General features: G+C 39.7%; 1 protein-coding gene across 2 annotated transcripts; it reads left to right on the top strand.

Moving 5' to 3' along the window:
* The first annotated feature begins 107 nt into the window (after positions 1–107).
* wdr25 (WD repeat domain 25) lies at positions 108–22,977 on the top strand. 2 transcript variants are annotated; one of them, XM_037746439.1, is made up of 7 exons: positions 108–228; positions 2,155–2,891; positions 9,200–9,347; positions 18,538–18,668; positions 19,702–19,872; positions 20,315–20,455; positions 22,668–22,977. In XM_037746439.1, exons 2-7 carry the CDS (start codon positions 2,172–2,174, stop codon positions 22,887–22,889), a joined length of 1,533 nt encoding a protein of 510 aa, XP_037602367.1. In that variant the 5' UTR covers positions 108–228; positions 2,155–2,171; the 3' UTR covers positions 22,890–22,977. The 2 variants fall into 2 exon arrangements, with proteins under 2 accessions (XP_037602367.1, XP_037602366.1); XM_037746438.1 differs by having other exon boundaries at positions 214–287.
* Positions 22,978–23,134: the final 157 nt, after the last annotated feature.

The raw sequence follows: 23,134 nt of genomic DNA on the forward strand, positions 1-23,134 counted from the left end.
TCAATATATGTCGGAAGAGAATGAAGGAAGGTACACTTCTGTTCTTACCGGAAGCTTTTTCAAAATAAAAGCTTTTACACGTAAGCATAGCGTGATATGAGTGGACAAATCGAAACATTACTTTTATTGTGAAACTCGGCATAACGTGTGATGGTTTTGCGGGATTCTTTTGGACTGATTGTTGTCCAGGTTACAGGTGCGACAGATAGTCAAAGGCAGATTCACCAGGTAGCTTTACGCTTTATTATCGATATTATACTTTGAATCAGAAATGCAGCGTCTTGTCTGTGAGTTAACTTAAACAATATACAATATAACGATAATGTGCTCTGTCTGAAGGTAGTAAGTTGACTTAGCTAGGTGTTAACGTTACTCTCTTTCTGTTTTGGCTTCGTGTTGACTGAGAGACGTTAACAGGACAATTTACCCTAGTAACGGTAACTAGGTTAACGGTTAACTAACGTTAGCAAACTGTTCAATTTAAATTCTTCATCTCCCTAAAATGATCTTCCTGTCTTTCCCTTTCAAAATAAAAATGCCTGCTTGGCTGCTACATGGAAGTGACTGGCTGCTGCTATATAAACTGGGATCTTTCACAGTTTATATAGACACAATGAGGATCGTCTGCAGGACAGACAATAATGCACACAGTGCACTTTCATAGACTAAGCTACTGGAGTTACCCTGCACTATACTCACTTTTAAAAGTATCTTCTGGACTATACTCACTTTTAACAGTCTCTTCAGCACACAGACACAGATGCAGCAGACACAGATTTCCTCATGTGCTCTGTCTATTTCTGTTTTGCACAACATGCAAATGAATATATATATTGTTTTTGCAATAACATTAGTTACATAACTTATTACTTCTCAAAATATTGTGAGTTTTGCTATGATGGTTTATTCTTGGGGTCCCCAGGGTGACCAGTAGGTAGTCCTTGTTGTAGTTTCTTCTGCACTATATTCACTTTTAACAGTCTCTTCTGCACTATACTCACTGTTAACAGTCTCTTCTGCACTATATTCATTTTTAACAGTATCTTCTGCACTATACTCATTTTTAACAGTCTCTTCTGCACTATACTCACTTTTAACAGTATCTTCTGCACTATACTCATTTTTAACAGTCTCTTCTGCACTATATTCACTTTATATCACAGCTGTTACTCTGCACTATATTCAGTTTTAACAGTTTTCTTCATCTCTTTGTATTTTTATATCTGGTATATTTGTTTTGTACTTTGTACTTTGCACTACTAACTTTTTTACTGCCTTTTTACTAACATGTTTTGCACTATGGAACTGTGATGCTGGAAACTTGAATTTCCTTCGGGATCAATAAAGTTACTATCTATCTATCTATCTATCTAACAATAACTAGGTTTTGAAGCATGAATGAAGTGTTTTGGGTGAGTTACTACCTTTTGCAGACTTGCAAAATATTGTGATGTCCCATCAAACAGTTGTGACAATACCACTTTTAGAGAAAGTTAAGAGCCAAAAAGATTGAGAAAAAAACTGTAAAACAGCTCAACTTGGAAGTTTAACCACAAATATACAAATGTTTTGTTGGGAATTTAAAGTCACTATTGGGGTGAAATAAACTGGGACATTTTTTTTTCTGAAATTTGTGTTTGGTGGATTATTTCTCTGTTGTTACAATGCTAATTGGCATTGTATTTTACATCGTTGGAAAGCCTGTTTATTTACCTTCACAATGATGTCCAACTTGTAAGGATCATGCATTTGTGGAATGAGCAGCACAGCTGATTATGTGGGTAGCACCGAAGTAAAATTTGCCAAAATGCTCTGCCAATGGTAAACAGTGTAATCTCCTGTTGGTATTGACTCTTGTTGTGAGTTCTTTGGTGGATTGGATGATTGAACTCTCTATCAGTAACAAGGAACAAACAAGACATATTGGCTATTTTACACTTTATTCATTTAATACACTGTTTACCATTGGCAGAGCATTTTGGCAAATTTTTCTTGGGCGTAACCACCTAGCAAATGAGAAACAACTGTAATGTAGGGGGCTGCTGTTCAAGTCTGTATACTTTTAGGTGCAGAAATACAAGCAACCACTAGATGTCACCCTTGGGCATCTAATGGATTCATATCTCACCTGTTGTCCCTTTATTTTTTCTATAGGGTGTCATAATGTCAAGATGTCTTCATTAGTGGCCTACGAGGATTCCGAACCAGAGGATGATTACCTTGCTCAGACGGAGGAGGGAGCGTCAGCTTCTGTTCAAACTGACCGAGATGTCAGGATGTGTAAATCCTCTGAGGTAACACGGAGCCGCCCTCACAGCTTCACACCTGACCCTGACAGGTCAGTGTTGGAATATCATGGAGACGTCTCAGAAAGAAGCAGTTCTTCACTACACCCACATTCACAGCCTCAGAGCCGTTTTGAAAGAAAATATCACAGTGATGGGACAGCACAAGAAAAACATTTTAGAGATACAGCTCCTCTGAGTTTATCTGCAACTCAGGGGAAGAGCTCACCTCTGCTGACTCTTCCTCACTTGCCACAAGGTTTTGGCGCTGGGTTGAACCCAGCAAAAAGACATCACACTGTTCCATCTGGTGTCAGACCCTACATCCCCAAGAGACAAAGACTTGCCACCTCAGTAGAGCCAGTGGACCCAAAGAACCCAGCAGAGCAAGTCCCAGGGAATCAGACCAGGGAAAGTCAAATTCTTTCAGATGTGTCCGCGAGAGTAATGCCGTATCTTGCCCAGAAGCCTGGCGCTGCAGGGGTACCGAGGAGGCTTCTGATGAGCCTGGAAGGCCACCAGGGTCCAGTCAACACAGTGCAATGGTGTCCTGTGCCTCAACTCAGTCATCTGCTGCTGTCTGCCTCCATGGACAAGACGTTCAAGGTAATGAGCTACAATAAAACTCTCACTGACTTCAGAAATGATGCGCATTGATACTTAGCCTTGGAAGCTCTGAGATTAATAGAGAGAGTATACATTGCTTCTGTAGTGCAATAATGTAGGCTTTCTCAATTCTTATTTTGCTCAAAGTGAAATGTTATTCAAGATTTAGATATCATTCTGTTTTTTCTAGTGCTGCAAAGATTAATTGATTAATTGTCAACAATTAAATGAACCTCCAACTTTTTTGATAATCGATGAATCGGTTTGAATCATTTTTTAAGAAAAAAAAAAGTAAAAATCCTCTGATTTCAGCTTCTTAAATGCGAATATTTTCTGGTTTCTTTACTCCTCTATGACAGTAAACTGAATATCTTTGAGTTGTGGACAAAACAAGACATTTGAGGACGTCATCTTGGTCTTTGGGAAACACTGATCGTCATTTTTCACCATTTTTCTGACATTTTATAGACCAAACAACTAATGGATTATTCGAGAAAATAATCGGCAATGAAAATAATCCTTAGTTGCAGCCCCTAGTTTTTTCCATGTGATAAAATTTGTCATTCTTTCTCAAGTTGACTGCTCCATATTCCTGGTGATATGGAACAATGTTTTTTATAACACAAAAAAACATTTATCATTATAGTTTCAGGCAGGTGCCAAGTGCATCCGGGAGGTCTAAGGGGATAATCACTTACCTGACAGTCAGTGTAATTGGCACAGAGTCACAGGCAGTGAGATAATATCTGCCCTGCTGCCTCGATTTATAAATGTACCACAAACCACTTTCTGTAGAATCATATCTGTCACTGTCAGTTGAATGTATGTCAGAGCCCATGGGGCTTCCTATCTTTCTCTCTCTCTCTCTTTCTCACTCTCTTTCTGATTCTCCCTTCCCCCTCCGTTTCGGCATTTCAAACCAGGAAAACAATCCTTCATTTCCCTACTGCAAAGGTCAAGTCATGGAGGTGTCTGCCAGCGACAAAATATTTTTAGACCCAGTACGAAACCTCGTGCCCCACCGATACCCTAAGAGGACTCTGAATAATTAATGATTTGAATATGCATGAGATCGTTTGCATAACTATACAAGTGCGGCGGTATGGCTGCCACCTCTTCTGGCACCTGGAATGGGCGGTTTGGAGCAGATGGTGGAGACGAGGAGAGGAGGGGAGGAGAAGACTTGGTTGTTTGTATGCAAGGATTTCTCTTCTTCTGTATCTCAGACTGCCTAACCAGCTGTTTTTTTTTTACATAAAGGAGCATGTGAAATATTCTTACTTGTCTGAGCACATGTCTTGTGGGCAATTTTGCTCAATTTGAGTGAAGGATTTTCAACGGGTCCTTTCTTTTTCTCCAAATGTTTGTACTGACATCGGAGATCCTCAGTCCACAGAGTAATTTAAGTTAGTCCAACTATTGGCAATGCATGGTTCGACCGCAATCAGACATGATTTAGACCAGAATTGCAGGATTATGAGGTGATATGAAGATTTTATTCTCATGATCGGGATGTAAAAACATACAGGAATTCAGTGACTTAAGGAGATTAAACATATAAATGTTTTAAAACCATAATATTAGTGGTTAATTTAAATAAATATGTTTAAGTAAGCAGATTTTTCCATAGAAAAGCTCTCCTCTTCCTCTCACTGTGTTTAATGAGTGAGTGGCAGAGAATAGGAGGTGCTCTTCTTTTAATAGTTATTTTAATAAAGACAGTTATTCTGCAGCCTTGTAATAATTGTAGATGTTTTTATCGCCACATAAAATCCTGTTTGGCTGGCAGGTGTTCATTAAATAATATGACACTGCAATATAATAAACTTCAGGTAACCATAGCAACAATACTTAAGTGTCACACTTACCAGTTATCTCTCATTATTAAAACCTAGCATTGGATTAAACTAACCTAACCACAAACTTTGTAAAAATGCAGGGCTGCAACTAACAATTATTGTTATTTTCAATTATTCTAGATTTTCTCTATTTATTGATTAATCGTTTGGTTTACTGAAAGGCAGAAAATAATTTTGAAAAAAGCCCATTATGCCCATGTTGCATTTCATACCCCACAGTCTTACTCTTTTGTTTGGTAAGTGCTATAGTTTGAGTACAATAATACACTTCAGGGTTTCCTGGTATAGAAAATGACAGGAACATGTATGAAAACGGTACTCTGTTTATGTAGTATTGTTCATTTTCTTGTATTGTGGCAGCTTGTCATACATTGTTTACTTATTGACATCCTGCACAGCTATATCGATTATGTCTTTCAGCACTCTTGCACTTTGACTACAGCTGCTTCTCTATTCTCTTTGGCTGAAGACAGAGAGGGGGACTCACTCTATGACGTCGTAACGCTTTCCATCTTTGTGTTTCTTCACCCTTCAGGCTTCCGCCTTCTCTTCCTCCATCCTGTCTGTCAGCTCCTCAGAGGCAGAGTCAGACTATCATTATTCCAGCCTGTTTGCAGCCGTTGTCACCATGGCTACGGCAGGTGTAACGCTGCGGTTTTAAGTTGATAACACGAATTCCAATTTAGTTTTAATTACCGAGAGTCATTTAGGAAGCAGATTACCCCAATGAGTCAACTGCGAGGATCCGCTCTGGGTGTCTGTTAAGTGGCTGGTGAAATTAAAGGAAATGCAAATAAACAAGCGCTCATTTTCACCCATGCCCAGGTCTCCCATTGTACAGGATTGTTGCAATTGTGTGTGCATTGAATGGTGCTGTTATGGTGAATATCATTAGCGCTGCCATTCATTGGAGACAGAGCTTAACCCTCATCCTACAAACTGAGGTCCCTGCAGACCCCAGAGGTATACATGTTGTCATATCTCACAGGTGCTTTATTATATCAGACTTTGTCAATCAGTTTGTTCCAAATAGAGTCCTAAAACCCGGGAATGAGTTAGCATTTTAGCACTTCTGGTTCCCTCGTCTGGAAGTCAGTGGGTTTTTAGGTAGATGCCTGAAAAAAGGTCTGTGGTTAACACAAGCTTAAGATATTTTCACGTTTTGCTCTACGACATTAAACACATCAGTAAATATCCCACTCGTGAATTTTGAATCCTTTATTTGTCTTAAAAAAGGTGGTTGCTAACAAGTAGCTGAATGAGACTACTAAACGTCTCGTTGTGTATACTCGTGCTCACGCAACCGTAATGTAATTCGTCTATAGCCTAACGTTAGCTTTTCACTTCTGCCGATTGCTTTCACACTTCAAAAATCATAAAAGTGGTGTTCAATTGTGAAGATTATCTTGCTGAACTAAACGTTTAAGTATCATAAACGTGGGTTTAAAACAGAGCGTATTTTTTGCAATAATCCAAAACCCAATGGAAAAATCCCATTGGCGTTTTGTCGAGGGAACCAGGGCGATGCTAACTTCCTGGTTGGCCTATAAAAATATGTCATCCCTGGAGCACTCTGACTTCATATCAATGTTTTCTGTTCCTGTTTTAATTAGTGCTTTTAATGCCAATGTTTTGGGACCTCAGTCAAAAGCATCCATTTGCAGCTTATGCAGTTTTAATATAGATTAAATAGAACAGATGGATAACATTTTTGTCATTTGTCCTGATTTAAAGTATCAGACACTATCATCAGGGGGGTAGGGGCACTCTGTCAGTCATTTTGAAGGAGACAGACACAGATGCAGTAGACACAGATTTCCTCATGTGCTCTGTCTATTTCTGTTTTGCACAACATGCAAATGAATATATATTGTTTTTGCAATAACATTAGTTACATAACTTATTACTTCTTAAAACATTGTGAGTTTTGCTATGATGGTTTATTCTTGGGGTCCCCTGGGAAACCAGTAGGTAGTCCTTGTTTGCTAAATATGCTGGTAAGATGAGGATTAAGCAACATTGCACTTTGTCAGACTTGTTAGCAGTCTGCTTAGTAGAACATTTCTGAAGCTTTTGTGACTATAGATGCTATCATGAGTTGTTCATTAACAGATTTTCATGTTACCTTGAGATGGCAGTGTCTCCCTAAGATCATACAGAGAAGTGGCATATCCTGTTGCACAATAAACGGAAATATTCGTAATAGATGCTTCACTCCAATATTTAGCTTTTTTTGCAATTTAAAGTGGGACTATCTCGGTCTCTATGTCTCTCTCTTTGTCACTTTCTTCTCACCCTGAAGGCATCTCTGGCATTCTATTTGTTAAACTACTGCCGGCTGGATTGATATGTCAGCATGTCAGCCCCCCTCCATCTCTCTTCCACCCCGTCTGTCTCCTGTGGGAGCCGTGGTGCAGAACTTCTCAATGTGTTTCTTCACTTTCTTATGCTGTATGGAGAACTCAGCTTTAATAATGAAACACAGGGAGAGGCAGAGAGGGAGCTGCAGTGCCCCACAGATCTTCAAAGATCCTCTGTGGCCCTGGCAATGCCGGGGAAGCAAAAAATACTTCATCATTAGTGTAATATACCTCAGTAGGCGCCCGAACCAGACCACCGACTGGATTTCAGACTGGGCTTCAGGGAGGAGCTTTTGTCTTTTGACATGTCTGACAGAAAACCCCTACTCTTTTTCATCAGTATATCTGATGAAATACACATCACTATATTGACCAGCCTGTTTGCCATGTGAAATTTTTGAAGCACAGTGCAAAAAAACACAACAATGACTTAAGAAAAAAAAGCCGAAATAGAAAAATCTGGCAACACCTCATTCATAAATCACTGTCTGCTTTAATAGGGCTCTTTTCACACTTTATTTGCACCATGATATAACATTTCAAACCAGCGTGGTGTTACTTTAGTCATGGCAGTGGGTGCTTTTTCTCCTCTGCTCTCTTTATAATCAGAGAAACCTCTAACAATACAAAACCATTAAAGCCATTACACCACACAGGGAATTGATTTACTGGCACACTCAAAGGTAATTAGTTTGATTAATGAATTATAAAGGTTGTCTTTTCTTTTAAATCCAGCAAATAAGCCTGATTTGTATACGTATCATGCCAATTTATCCAGCGGCATTTTTGTGGCACGAGTAATTTAATTATTTATCATTACAAAAGAATTTAGGGGAGGAAGTCTTAGATCATATCTTTCTCTGCTTTGAAAAAAAGACATTCACCAATTCTTAGTGCCGAAGGACACATCGAAAGCATCATCTGCAAAGGCTTGGCAGAGAAATTTCACCTTGTTTTCTTCTTTTTGTTCGAGAGAGCAGTGGCCACCAAACCAGGCCTGGACTATTCAGTGTATATCAGTCAGTATACTGCTTTGAAACGTCATCCATGCAGGTCCTTTCCTCTTGTTTGTTTGATGGAAAGCACAGTGTGTCAGTGCCCCTTGATGTCTTTGTCATACCGCATGTTATTTCATCTGCTATAAAGGATGCATGGCAGCGTCAACTGTTTGCCTGCTAGCACACCTACAGTACATTTTTCTTTCTTTCATAGAGCATACAAGAGCAGGACTAGGCCTGTCACGATAACTCATTTTGTCAGACGATATATGATCCCAGAAATAATTGCGATAAATGCTGTTATTGTCATTTTAAAACCATTTATGCCACTGATAATATAATAGCATAATAATGCAATACACCCTTTAGAAGAGCAATGCACTTATGGTGACTTCAAATGGGGTCGTGTTTACCGTGTTCACGAGAAGAGTCCATATGAATGCGATGTTCTCACGACTCTACCACTTAAACGCCAAGCATATTGTGTACACGACTTCCCATGTTGTAAACACGAGCTCACGAGTTTCATTTGAAGGCACCATTAATTCTTAAAGATATTCAGACTTTAGAATTGGTATGTGAAAAAAATATATTAAAATATCCTAAATAAACATAAATAAAATAAAACCACGCAACTAAAACAATAAATAAAATGGGTACTATCAGCCTCTGTTAACAAAAATGTGCAATGTCCTGCTGTTTTGGCATAATGTTGGCTAAAATGTTGGTGATATTCTTACAAACATGCAGGCAAACACAACGGGCAATATTGAGGTCAGCAAAAATGATTGTGGTCATATCCATATATCATACAATAAGTCAATATAGTATTTATTGTGACATGCCTTACAAATACTGAGCACAAATTATTGATATAATCTTGTGTTTTGGATTTGACAGTTGCTTTGATCTCATTAATTACTTTCTGTCAATTAAAGTTGTTCTATTGCACATTCTGTGTATTTCATGCAGCAGAGCTACAAAATCTTTCTTCCAGAGCAGTTTGAGCTTGTGCACAGTCAGTAACTATGCCTTTGTTGCTGCAGTCTAGGTGTGTTTGTGACTCGATGTGATGTGCTCATGTCTGGCAGGTGTGGGATGGAGCAGAGAGCGGGCGATGCCTGAGGGTTTACACCTGCCATTCGGGAGCTGTGCGTGATGCCTGTTGGACCCCCTGCGGGCGACGACTTCTCACTGGCTCCTTTGACAACAAGGCTGTGATCACAGACGTAGAGACAGGTGAGAAGCAACACTTCTTTCTGTAGGTCTCATTAACATAATGTCACATAACAAACCACCGTGTAGTCGGCCTACAACTGAACTGAACACTGGATACAATTTTGTGTCTACAGGCCAGGTACACTAAGCTAGAATGACTGTGGTGTTGTTTTATATTTTCCTAAAATTCTGAGGAAGATACAGTCAAACTGTATAACGTTTAATACAACGCTTAATTAAAATTCAGTTTTAGCTGCTTTTTAATAAAAAAAATTCTGTTGTGGTGTTGTGGGGAAAACAAAACTTCTTGGCGATTTTACTTCTTGCAAATTTAGTGCATTCTAATTCAAATTTAAAGTTAGTATAGTAATTTATGTGAGGAGTGACTTTGAATTGCCTTGGGCCCCAAAACCTGTTATAAACTTATTGTATAAAATGCAAAGCTGCTTCTCTCTCTCTGTAGTCGTGACACATTTCAGGGACAACCTTCGAAATCCACATTTATATCATATATATATATATATCATAATCTGTCAGCAGTCCAATTACAAATATTCCTTCAAGTGCTTCAAGAAATGCTACCTTCTTTTCCCAAAATGTAAATGAAACAACAGGTATTTTTGTTTAGTTAGGAAGTTAGTTTCCCAAAATCCACTGGGGTCCAGCCAATTTTAAATCCGAGTTTACCGCAGAGTTTGCAAAAAATCATAAATATTCCTTCCATAACTCTATCATAATGTGCTATGTAAATTATTCAACATTAACAATATACATGAAGTGAATAACACAGTATTATTATTTATTTATAATTTTATCATAATGTATATAAATATGCATACAGACAGAAAATATGTAGATGCATTAAAGGGACAGTGGGTAGGATTTGGCAAAATCTAGTGGTGTGGTTGCAGATTGCAACCAACTGAGTACCCCTCCGCTCACTCCTCCCTTTCCAAGACTGCCGTAACGTGAGCTGCCGACTGCAAAACTGTTGTAACGCTGTTCGCCTCGCTCAGAGGCCATTCTTACCATAATAACACTACTTTAGGAGCAACGGATGTCAGATGTCAGTACCGCGGTGTTGCACTCTACTGCTCACGCTACCGCAGTTTCACAAACGTGTCAGAGAACTACGGTGGCCTTCAGGTAACGTAAGCTAACGAAAACACAACAATTCTTAGTTTCAGGTGATTATACAATAATGAAAACATAGTTCTGAATATTATATTCCATTTGTGCCAATAGACCCCCCGAAACGCTACACACTGGCCCTTTAAAACAGAAAATATGTACATTTGTAATTATTTTCATTATTTGCAGTGACCTCCATTGCTCGCTATAAAGACCTGAAAAACTGCAATGACGCCATAGTCTCATTTAGGGAGGAGGTCGATCCTCTAAATTAAGTTATATGGAGGCTACATGTCCGCTTCAGTGGAGATTGTCCCTAAAATGGGACACCACCACTCTCTTTCTTTATCTCTCTCTGTATCTCACACACATGTTACACAAAGACATACATATACAGTACATGCTTACAATAAAAGCAAACATTATTACTTTCTGAATATTTCGGACATTTCTTTGTGTACCTCTGAACTAAATCCTCTGGCTCATTGTGTTTTCTGGCTCTTTTGTGTGATCATACAAAACCATCCAAGGTGACATTTACAACTGATCAATGATTTGATTTGCTTTGGAAATGCTTTGCTTTCTGGCCAAACATACATTTAACAAGTATGGATGAAAAAAAGAAAAAGATGAGACCCAATCATACAGATACAAATCTACCACAAGGAGGCTGCTTGTTCAGCTCTTCACTCATTTCCTTCATCTGATACAATTCATGAATTTCTACACGGCTGAAATTAAAAATGTTGGTAAGAAAAACTTGGATTGAAGGGTCCCTGAGAATGATATCAAATTCCTGATATTTGTCCCCTCTGTCCATTCATCAACATATGTGTTCATATATGTAGGAAAAGACCTTAAAAAAGGCTTAAGAGAATGAGCCAACATACAATAGACATTGTTTTGAAGCCCCTGTGGCAATCTACATCTCTAGGGTCAACCCATTTCTGTCATGACTTGCTGCCGTTTGCACTTCCCCTCTCAGCATGTCTGTCAATACTGCCAATAAAGCCTACGGATAATAGCTTGGCCAGCCCATTAAACACACAGGCAGCTCCAGGAAGGGGATCAATAATGGATACATCACCACAGGAGCAGCCACCATGACCTTACACCGGAACGTCACAAACCATAAACAATCATAAATAGAACAATATTTTGATCTTATACTTTAGGAGCCACCTGTGCCTTGCTCAGCCCTGCAGGATGTCCTAGTGGGGTCAAACTAACAGCTTTGAAGTCAGACATCCAAAGAGCCCCTCACACACTCAATCCTGCACCAATCTCTCTCCATGTGTGTTATGATATTTTATTATTCTTATTCATTTTCTTACTACTATTATTATTTATTTGTATAAAAATTGAATAAACCGTATTGTTTCTGAGGATGAGGGTCTGCAGCAGATGTGTGCTGGCAGCAATAAGCATTCCTATGGCAGCACGAGATGAAGAAGAAATTTAATTTAGTTGCATATTAATATGGGAGTTGGGAATTCCTGCCCGGTTTCTGCACAATTGTAGTGCAATTGATTGTGTTATAGCGAAAACCTCAGCACTGACACGTTAAAACCAATCACATTCAAGCTGTGAAAAGAGAATGGAGGCCATAGCTGCATAATTTGCCTCATAATAATTTAAATACAGACTGACAGAACTGCGGGTCTCATCACAACATGATAAGCTCCCATCTTTCCAGAGGATTACACATATGACACATTCACAACGGGGCTACACCAAGGTGCTGGCATCATTATGACAGTGATATTTGAAAACTTAATGAAGCTTCCAACATTCATGCAGCATATGTGTTAACACTAGATCTACCAAGAGTGATGGGACACTGAGGGAGCTGAGTGTTTGCTACATCAGACTGTAATCAGGATGAATGTGATCTTTACGCTCTTCACAGTAATGCAAAGCCTCTCAACACTAACAAGGGAGGCAGCTGGGCCTATTCTGTTCAATTGAGCTCTCTTTAGAGATGTCTGCAGGCCCTTTAACGATCAGTGAGAGTCTTATAGGACACCCGACCCTGTATTTTACCACAGTATACTCAGCCGATTAGACTTTTGTCAGGCTATTAAATAGGCATTATCAGTCGATATAAGCCCCATAGATGTGGGTCAATAGGGGCCTACTGCACCCACTAGTTGGTTTTATCATCTATTCGCATGGTAGATTATCGGAAAGAAGGTATAAAAGAACATGACAGCGACCTCTAGCGACCGTAGTAATTATGACTGGAGCAGTAGTCAGGTGTTTTAGTATAGACATCGTCTTTGTGTTTGTAAATATTTTAACCGAAGACACAATGTTTTTCCCTAAACTTAACCAAATGTTTTTTGTTGCCTAAACCTATAGAAGTTGCAGTTTTGTTGCCTAATCCTAAAGAAGTTGTAGCTTTGTTGCCTAAACCTAAAAAAAGTTGTAGTTTGTTGCCTAAACCTAAAGAAGTTGCAGTTTTGTTGCCTAATCCTAAAGAAGTTGTAGCTTTGTTGCCTAAACCTAAAACAGTTGTAGTTTTGTTGCCTAAACCTAAAGAAGTTGTAGTTTGTTGCCTAAACCTAAAGAAGTTGCAGTTTTGTTGCCTAATCCTAAAGAAGTTGTAGCTTTGTTGCCTAAACCTAAAGAAGTTGTAGTTTTGTTGCCTAAACTTAAAGAAGTTGTAGTTTCGTTGCCTAAACCTAAAGAGGCCTTTTTGTTTGTGTTCAAAATGTGACATTTCATTCAGTCTTATAACATAACGTGTTGCTTTTAAGTTTCACTTTCACTTGGTGCTGGTGCTTATAGCGACTGATAACACCTGTTTAATGGCCTGATAACAGTCGAATCGGGTGCCATGCTTAACCAAGTGCTGCACCAATTGGTATGTTTAAAGAGAAATGGAATTATAAAGGAGCCTGTGCATTCAGAATGGTGTGTGGGCCAATTTTCCTTGGCCCGACTTTGCAGTTGTTCCTGTGTCCAATTTAATTTGTAGAATCTTATATGCACTCCCAGTGGGCCACAGGCAGGCTGTCACAGCTGAATAGCAAAAGTAGAGGGAGAGGAGGATATAAAGAGGGAGAGCAGGTTAAAAAGGCATAATGAAGAAAGAGAAATGCAGAGGAAGAATGCCAGAGAAAGAAATCAAAAGGGGCCGAATAAATTCAAAGAAAGAAACAGAGAGAGCAGGAGTTGGGGAGTGGAATAAATGAATTTCATCTGCAGGGCATTAGTGTGAAGTGGCAGCTGTTGTCCAGCGCTTTCACTGCTGTCCTTGGAAAAGCTGATTGGCAGAGAAAAATATGCCCATATACCCACAGGCTGCCACAGGTTGTAGTGTCAGTTCATGCATGCGTATGCAGAACTTGAGTTTTCTGTCCAGATCCCTTCAGGCACTGGCAGAAAGGAGATAGTCTTTTCCAAAAAAACAATAATACAAATAGATAGTGCTAGTACTAGAGCGAGTTTGTGTGTTGCCCTTCCACCTCCCACCTTGGAGTTGCAGAATCATATTTCGTTGAATGTAGCTAAAGGCTTCAACAATAGTTAAGCTGTAAGATTAAGTTTCACAATATTGCAATGTATTATTTTAAAGTCATACTGGGGGGTCATCGTACAGAAAACAGTTTGTTTAAAAACACATCATACCAGTATATTTCTGAGCCAACCATGCAATCCATGTGACAAAGTGCTCATTCCTTTTCAAAACAAATTCACATCCTGTTGCACAAAAAAAAAAGCATCAACATTTGTACTAGATTTTTATCATTTAGACCCTCGGCTTCTAGCTCAATATTTCAACGTGGGAGGATTTTGCTGCAGTTACTTCAGGTTAATCATTTGTTTAAAAAAACACATTATTTTACGTATCATTGTTCTTACATGTTTAAAAGTTATTGCTCCAATATAAAGTCCTTTTAACTTGTAGGAACTAAACAAAGATATACTTATGATTGTAAAAAAATATTTGTAATGTTCTTAATAGTGGGTCTTCACTATTTTCTGTATAACATTTTATATATTTAACAGAAAAACACCAGCCTTTTGGGATATTTGTCTCCGAAATCTACACCTTCCACTTTATATACCAGGCCGCCATCATAAATAAGAATTTGTTCTTAATACCTTGCCTGGTTAAATACAGGTTAAATAATAAATAAGATAAATATAATCATAACCTAGGTTATGGCATTTCAGCACGTTCTCATCCCAGCTTGTCACATACTGACACTTTGTCACGCCCCTTGGTGTCACTTTAGGACTGATCAAAGAGTTTTAATTGATATACATTTCCTATAAAGCTTCAAATAATATTGGCAACATGTCTGTTTTTTGAAAAAGTATTTTTGCCACCTCCAATGGGGAGCTGAAGCCGTTGTATCACTCCCTTTAAAGCCACCAGACTGCATTGACAAAACACCACTGGGAAGCTACAGAATTGTATAAAAACTTCAAAAAAAATAAAAAAATAAATAATGGACCGGCCCTTTAAGCACTACACCTCAGGAGACAATGCATGTATCAGCACACAGATGCATTTTTTCTAAATGCCACCGGCAAGCATACCGTATGTTAATTTTGACCTACTTTGAAAGCTTCATGTTACAGTGGTAACCTGCTAGGTTGACACAGGTTTTACTTTATTTTTTATTCTGTGGTGATTGTCACATTTTGAACTCACATTAGTGCACATGTAATAGTAGTAATAGTAGTAAAGCCGCTGGTATATTTTTAATATATACTGTATATGCTACTGTGATGATATGATTCAAAAGCATCCAACATGCAGCGGGATGTGTTTCCTGAACTCTGTGCATTTGGTGTTTTGGAGCTACTTTTCGAGGGTCCCATCTCCCTTATCCCTCCAGTAATTATGCCTTATAACCTTAGTCTGTCTAATACCGTCTACAGTATTGAATATAATCTGCAACACTTCTATCATCAGCAACCCTTGATGGAAAACAAGTGATAACTGCTTCCCACTTGCGCTTTCACAAAAATCCAAGTATGCAGACGTTGCACTCTCCTTTTTGTGCTCGGTTATCAATGTGAGGGTGCTAATTGAACACATGATCATTGAAACGGATTCATGCCTTAAAATTATCAAGGTAAATGTGCTACTACGACGTGTAAACACCTCCTAAATGTAGCTGGAGATTAGTCAGTGTTTCAAACTAGTTGCAGATATTAAGCCTGTTTTCACAATATTATTTGGACATGGCTTGTCAAAACCAAGTAATGTGTTTCTAACCTTGGCGTATGTTGCGGTGACAGCACCCTGCTTTGATGGATCCGGTAATGAGGCAGAATATCTATTTCAACCCAGCTTCCCTCTGCTCTAAGGGGCTCGTCCCAATCATCCCTAATGTCCTCTGCGCTGAATCACCCACTGCGCGTCAGCTCTGCAGCGTGATCACAGTTCTTTCAGGACTACAAAGTAAACTATCGTGAGTGGAGGGACAGATCACTGCAGACTTCCCTTATCTCCCCCTCTCAAGCAAGCTGGTTAATCTCGCTTAATTAAAACATGACGAGGCCCTATTTATTATGAGGAGAATGTTTTGATTTCTCGTCGTCTTGCCAAACATGAGTTTAAAATCTCGATGACAGATCTCTGTATCGCTATGGGTAAGCCAATTAAGCAGGAAGTGTGAGCGCGATGAAATTGCCTGTTAAAACTCTGGATCAATGCAATTGAATTTGGGAGCGGGCTAGTCCGCCATTAAGTGAAAGAAGGTCCATTTTTGCTGTAGTTTATTAGCTGTGGCTCATTCCTCCCTTCTAAAAAAGACTTGGTAGGAACATCCTGGAACAAGTGTGTAATGAAGTGCATTTTTGTTGTGAGCTAAGACTGTTTTGGTTGGGTTTTTGTTGTTTGTTGGATGAATTAATGAGACGCCGTTGAACCCTGAGGTGTTCTGCTTTGCATAGCCTTTGACAGAGCTGCTGGCTCATAGTCTGGCTTGGCTCCTCATGTAGTCTTCTTCATCGTTTCCCAGGAAACTAATTTTTGGTCTCACCCTGTCAGGCTTAATTGTATTTAAGCCCCTCAGTGTTTTTGTTTTGTTTTTAAGTATGACATTTTTTAATTGATTTTAGATAAAGCTGCCTCTAGCCAAAACACTGTTTTATAATCTGGTTTCTCTTCTCTACGTCTTTATACGACGGCGTATTGGGCCATTGTAAGTGACAAGAAAGATAACGGAGCCAGGGAAGGGGGGGGGGGTAACATTCAGAGAAAGAACTCTGAGATTATAAAGTCATAAATTTGCGACAAAAAAAAATTAAATTCTCTGAGATTAAAGTCACCAATTTACGAGAACACTACTTTGGGTGCAACGAAATTCAGACGGCGGCTAAATTTTTTTCTTGCAAATTTATGATTTTAGAATCTCAGAGAATATTCAAGTTTTTTTTCTCGGAGATTTGATTTCTTTCTCATAAATTTACCACTTCAATCCCAGAGAATATCCATGTTTTTTCTCGTAAATTTATTACTTTAATCTTGGAATTTTTTTTCTCAGAATTTAACTCCCTCCCCTGGCTGTGTCATTTTATTTTTTTAACTCACAATTATCCTAATACGCCGTTGTATCTTTATGTCTTTGTTAGATTAGATTATGTTTTTGCCTTGAACAATGTTTAAATCAAGTAGCTTTTTAGATACGTATGATGTGCTGTCGCCTGGAAATATCCCAGACACGCTCTTGCCAACGTTCTGCAACATGCACACAAAAGCTGTACAGTCTTACAGATTTTTGGTCAGTCCCATCGCCCATCATCATTTGAAGAAGTTAGAGACAGACAGTTGAGTTGTTGAACTGTTCTGGGCCATCCAATGATAAAAATAGTTTCATTCTATCAAAAGAAACTGTCCGTAGTTTTTGTGAAGCTTTTTTTAGTCACAGAAAGACATGTGATCAAGAACTGATGGACGTAGCTTGTAAAGAAGCTCACGTCCTGCTTCTGACCTGGAATGATCACAGAAAACTTCTCATCCTTTTTACTTTAACATCATTCCTTCATGAACTTCAGAGGGTACACTGAGTTGGGAACACTATCTTTGGCAGCAACTTATAGCTAGATTTACTGTATCTTTTATTAGTGAGCTTGTTTTCGAATCACTCCGTTTATAAGCGAACGTGACGGCACAATTTAATTACACACAATGTTTACTGCAGAGGAATCTAATGGGCGCTTCGCAAGGAGGATTGGATCCTCACAGAGCGCTCAATTAATAAACCAGAGAGAAGTTTCAGCAGAATTTGCATTAGTGGAAATGTTGTTGAAATTTATGTTTTTCATTGAGCTTTTCATGTTTGTCTTCATTCATTATTTTAATAGTATTAATATTTTATTCTATTTGAATGTATAGAAGAACACACACAGTATGAACTTGTCTCTCTTTCTGCTAAATCACAGTATTTTGAAGACCTCAAAGAAGCTTAACAAGACTCACAAACTCATTCATGCAGAGTATATTGGTTCATTTAGACAGATGTGTGCAGCAGCAGCAGGAGTGATACTCCAGAAGGCAGAGATTAAACAGCAATAATGTGATTGCTTTGGCAGCCCTGGCAACGCAGGGAAATGTCGGGGCCCGGAGAGGACAGAAACCAGCCAGGGGTCAGAGTTGAGCTGGAAACGAATACCTTGGAGCTGAGTAGGCAACATACTCCGGTGCATGTGTTCGCTGCACTGCATACTCTCACATATACACACAGTCAGGATGTTGAACCAGAAGCATCACTGTTTCTTTACTGGGTGCATCACATATGAAAGCAGTGCTTTCAACTCCACATAAAAGGCTTCATGTTCAAGTCTTAAATGGTCAAAATATTAACAGTATTGTTTCATGGAAAATATCTTTTATGTCGTATCAGGATTGAAATTAACTGAGTATATGAGTGCAAGATCTTGCAAATTGTTCTCATCAAACAAATCTGAGCTTTTAGCACAAAATATAATATATAACAGCTATCTTGTTTCCATCATACTTCAGTTTCATAGTGTGTAATCCAAGAGTTCACTACTGACAAAGGATGATTGATCTTGTTATTTTCCCACTCTCTCTGTTATTTCTTCTTGTCTGTAGGGCAGCAGGTAGTGAAATTGGACAACCAGTTCAAAGTGATGTGTGCGGTCCCGCATCCCAGCAACCCAGAGGTGTTCCTGTGCGGTGGTTACAGTTCAATGGTCAAGGCCTGGGACTCACGCAGCTGCAAGGTCAAACTTATTAACCTTCCTACAGTAGATTTATCATTTTTATTGACTATGGTTCACAGATTGTTTTTCGACCTTGTGCATCTAAGACAGGAAGGTTCTGAACACGTGCTCCTCCTCCACAGATCCCTTCTGCACACTCGGTTACATTCTAGCACAAAAAAGGTAGACTACATTTGGTCGCGCACATATGCTTTATGTCACTAAAAAGATAATATTACCGTATGCGCAGAAGCAACACTGCATGTTATCGCACTAATTGTTCAAAGCAAAGTTTAATTTCCTTTGGGACTCATAAATTGTTCCCGTGAAGCTGCAACCTAGCATTGCTATTAAGGTTAATGGACTGTTTTATATGATAATCTTATTCACCTCCGTAGAATCTGAATGCTCACATGTAATTTTTCCCCACAGCTAACTGAATCGATTCGTTTCCCTGCAGGTTTTTTAGATTTAATACAGCAGAGATTGCTTCTGCCAGTAGGTATCAATGTGAGTTGCCGAGAGAGAGCGCAGACCAGTCCTCAGCAAATATGTTGTTAATGAGGTAGTGTCCTGGCTGCCTGTCAGTTTTAACCCTGGGCTGTGTTCTTCTTGCGTTGGGGTGAATTTACCTCACTAGATAAAAGGGCCAAGACGCACAGGCATAACATTAAACCACTAGTCTGAAGTCTTTACTGGCCCATCAACGTTCCAACCCTCACCTATGGTCGTGAGCTTTGGGTAGTGACCGAAAGAATGAGACTGTGGATACAAGTGGCCGAAATGAGTTTCCTTCGTAGGGTGGCTGGGCTCAGACTAAGAAATAGGGTGAGGAGCTCAGACATCCGGAGGGAGCTCGGAGTAGAACCGCTGCTCCTTCGTGTCAAAAGGGGCCAGCTGAGATGGTTTAGGCATCTGATCAGGATGGTATAAATAACTACTTTTAGATTTTCTTCTCACTATATCACAGATTGAAGAGCATCTCTCCATGTTGTTACAATGAATGTTAAAGGGCTTGATACTAGTTTGTGTGTGTGTGTTTGTGTGTTTCCAGGTGGTGAAAGTGTACAAAGCAGGGATCCAACAGACCCTGGACATCCTGTTTCTGAGAGGTGGTGTAGACATTATAACAAGCTCTGACTGCGTGAGCAGAGACTCTGCCGACCGCACCCTCATCGCATGGGACTACCAGACCACAGCCAAGGTTTCCAACCAGATCTACCAGGTAAAGAAATCTGTGTGTAAATGAGAACAAAATAGCCCCTATATAAATGGTATATTTTGACACTTGTATAGTGCTGAAGGAAGTGTGATCTCTACTGAATAACCTTTGTGCTGTGTGTGTCCTTGAATTGAGAATTTATTGTACAGTACAGGAAGTCTCCAGAGTAAAATTTGTCATACTACTTCGTACAATACCATATAATACAATCCAATACAACAACACAAACTGTGGCCCCAGAAATGACCATAGTAGATTGATTGCATGATATTATAAAGCATTTCTGTTACTTCCTCCACCCGCTGCACATCTGAACATAAGGCTTTTCAAAAATAATGGTCTAGTTGACATGCAGCTGACTTCATGGTTAGCAACAGCAAGAAAAGGTCAAATAATGAATTAATTTCCCCTCTGTATTTTTCCCTCCACTCATTTTGGCCACCAGGAGCGATTCACTTGTCCCAGCCTGGCTCTCCACCCACTTGAGGAGTCCTTCGTTGCCCAGACTAATGGGGACTACATGGCGGTGTTCTCCTCCCAGCAGCCCTATAGAATGAACAAGAGGCGGCGATACGAAGGACACAAGGTCAGTAACGACTGTGGCCTCGGGGTGGGGGGTGGGGGGTGGGCTGGGTTGGGGGTAACGCGTGCCTGATCAATACGGAATGTACACACACACACACACACATACACACACAATCAACTTCAGCAACCTCCCACATGCACACAAAGCTGTGCAAAGGCAGTAGAATAAACCTATACACACACACACACACACAGATGAAACATCATAACCTACACAGAGTTGACATGCACCGTAGATCCATAGCCTGTTTCCTCCACAGCACCCTCCCCCAAAACAAACACACCAAGTACAATACAATCTTTCCACTGAGGGAGGCAAAACGGAGCAGAATATGGCTGGCAAATATTACTGGAAGCATGTTGAGCTGCTACTGTAGCTTCTGGTTTGTTGATTCAAGAAAAATCCAGAGATAGACAGGAAACAAATTGGTATCTCACAATCCGGGCCCCGAGGCTCAAAACAAAACATTTTAAATCAACAAATCCGCAAGTGCAACATTCCAGAAAAACAAAGAAAAAAGACATTTCATCTCTGAACCTTTTTCATGTTTTCTTTATTACATACTACTTTGAAGAAAACACTTCTAACAGAGTAAATGTGTCAGCAAGCAATCAGTGTATAACAACCTTTACTGTGCCTATGAATACTTGATTGCAGCCTTTATTGATCAAACATACCTACAAATAATGGATAGGTTCTGATTTTTTCAAGTCTAACTTATGTATATTGAAAGAGTTATTGGTCGCTGTATACATTTCTCCTGTACATACTGATCTTTAAGAGGCCCTGTTCAGGCATTACCTGGCATTAACATGCGTCCTGAGTGATCGGATCACGAATGGACAGCTCTAAGTACATCTTTCCACACCTGGCATTAGAATGCGTCTCCACATGCGTCTCCAGTGACCACTTGTGATCCAATCTCACTTTCCCTCTCAATATGCAAATAAACACGTAGTAAACATATGGCCAATACAGCAGACGTTGCAACGTAATATTACAGGAATGTCAGTAGTACTATCCTGCATATTCGTGAATTCGGGTACATTTTATTAACATTAAAATATACAGTAATTGTACCGGCGGTCCCCAGGGACCTCCGTGCCGCCGGCACCGCCGCCTTTGCCAGGCAACAGCGCGGTACATAGCTTCAGAGAGCCGGGGAGGAGGGTGGGCGAGTGACCGGGCAGATGTCAGCTCCATGCAAAGCACCGGAACAAAAACACAGACACATCTCCGACAGTATGATAATAATGCACTTCCTGTTCCCAGTCTTATAGTCTGTAGATTATGTAGCCTATAGATAAGATATATTTTGATAAAATACAGTTGTACCGACAGGATACAGTAGAGCACAGAAGCTGTTTCCATGACGCGAGGCTGGCAAGCACTCACGTCTGCCAGTCTATTCACCTGAGGAGCGGGGATCTAAAACAATGTGGCCATATGTGACCCAGACCACCTCTGAATGTGGTCTGAGCGATCGGATCTCAATGCGTCCTTGTACTTAGAGCTGTCCACTTGTGATCAGATCACTGAGGATGCATGTTAATACCAGGTCTGAACAAGGCCTGAGTTTCTAGGGTAATGTAAGAGATAAGGGGCAAAATAAGAGACCTCAGCATTCTCATTTAGACAAACCAAGTCGCTGTCTTCCAAAGTTACAGTGTGTGAAAATCCGTATTTTACACATACAGTACACTCTACAGTATTATATAAATATAGACTTGAAAACATCCCAAACTATCCTTTAATCTCATGGTCAGTGTCATTGTGTGTCATCCTACTCTTCCACTGTTGTCAGCATCAGCTGCAAGCGACAGGCACGTGGAGCCACTTGTGCTATAATACTGTTGATGTTTAAACGCACTTAAGGAGATTGCCTAAGTCATTTGTTTTTATTGCACTATCAATATACAGTATATTGATAAGTTATATAGTGTATTTCTTGGAAATTCAATTGAGAAACAGTTTACAGATCAAATAACCAGACCAGAATGTCTGTTAATCCAGTGAATCTAATTAAACTATCAACTCTAATACAACCAGAGATGTTAAAGGACACACTATTCATGCAAGCTATTCTAACATTTAGGCTGCCCAAGTCTGTAATCAACCGGATCGCAATCCAGTTATTATGCTGATGTTGAAATGTCTCTTGGTGGAAGGTTAATGCATCGTAATTAACACATAGAGTATATTCTTGTTCTAGGTGGAGGGATACGCGGTGCAGTGTGAGTTTTCTCTGGATGGAACAATCCTGGCCTCAGGGAGCTCCACCGGCTCCGCTCACTTCTACGATTACCACAACGCTCGTATGCTGCACACTCTCAAAGCCCACAGCCAGCCCTGCCTGTGTGTTTCCCAGCATCCCGTCCTGCCTGCTACTGTGGCCACCTGCGACTGGGCCGGTGAGATCAAGGTCTGGCACTAAGGACTGTGAATGAACAAGTAAATATGGACTAAAAAAAGCCAAGCTACGATTATAATAAACTGAAAACTCATGTGCACATCCATCTTCACGACTTGTCTCCCGTAATCTCTTGGTTTAAGAACATAAATCAGCATATCTACTATCTACTGACGCCTTTGAAAAACTGTTTTTTTTTACATTGTGTACCACCCACGTCTTCATTCCCATTGATATGAACTTCTCTAGGGTGTAAATGTTATTGTAAG

This window comes from Sebastes umbrosus, chromosome 16 (genome assembly GCF_015220745.1).
Source record: "Sebastes umbrosus isolate fSebUmb1 chromosome 16, fSebUmb1.pri, whole genome shotgun sequence".
NCBI classification, from domain to species: domain Eukaryota; kingdom Metazoa; phylum Chordata; class Actinopteri; order Perciformes; family Sebastidae; genus Sebastes; species Sebastes umbrosus.

Excerpts from the sequence above, each read along its gene's own strand:
- wdr25 (XM_037746438.1), top strand. Across the intron at positions 9,348-18,537 it reads GATCACAGACGTAGAGACAG|GGCAGCAGGTAGTGAAATTG; the intron begins GTGAGAAGCAAC and ends TCTTGTCTGTAG. Across the intron at positions 18,669-19,701 it reads GGGACTCACGCAGCTGCAAG|GTGGTGAAAGTGTACAAAGC; the intron begins GTCAAACTTATT and ends GTGTGTTTCCAG.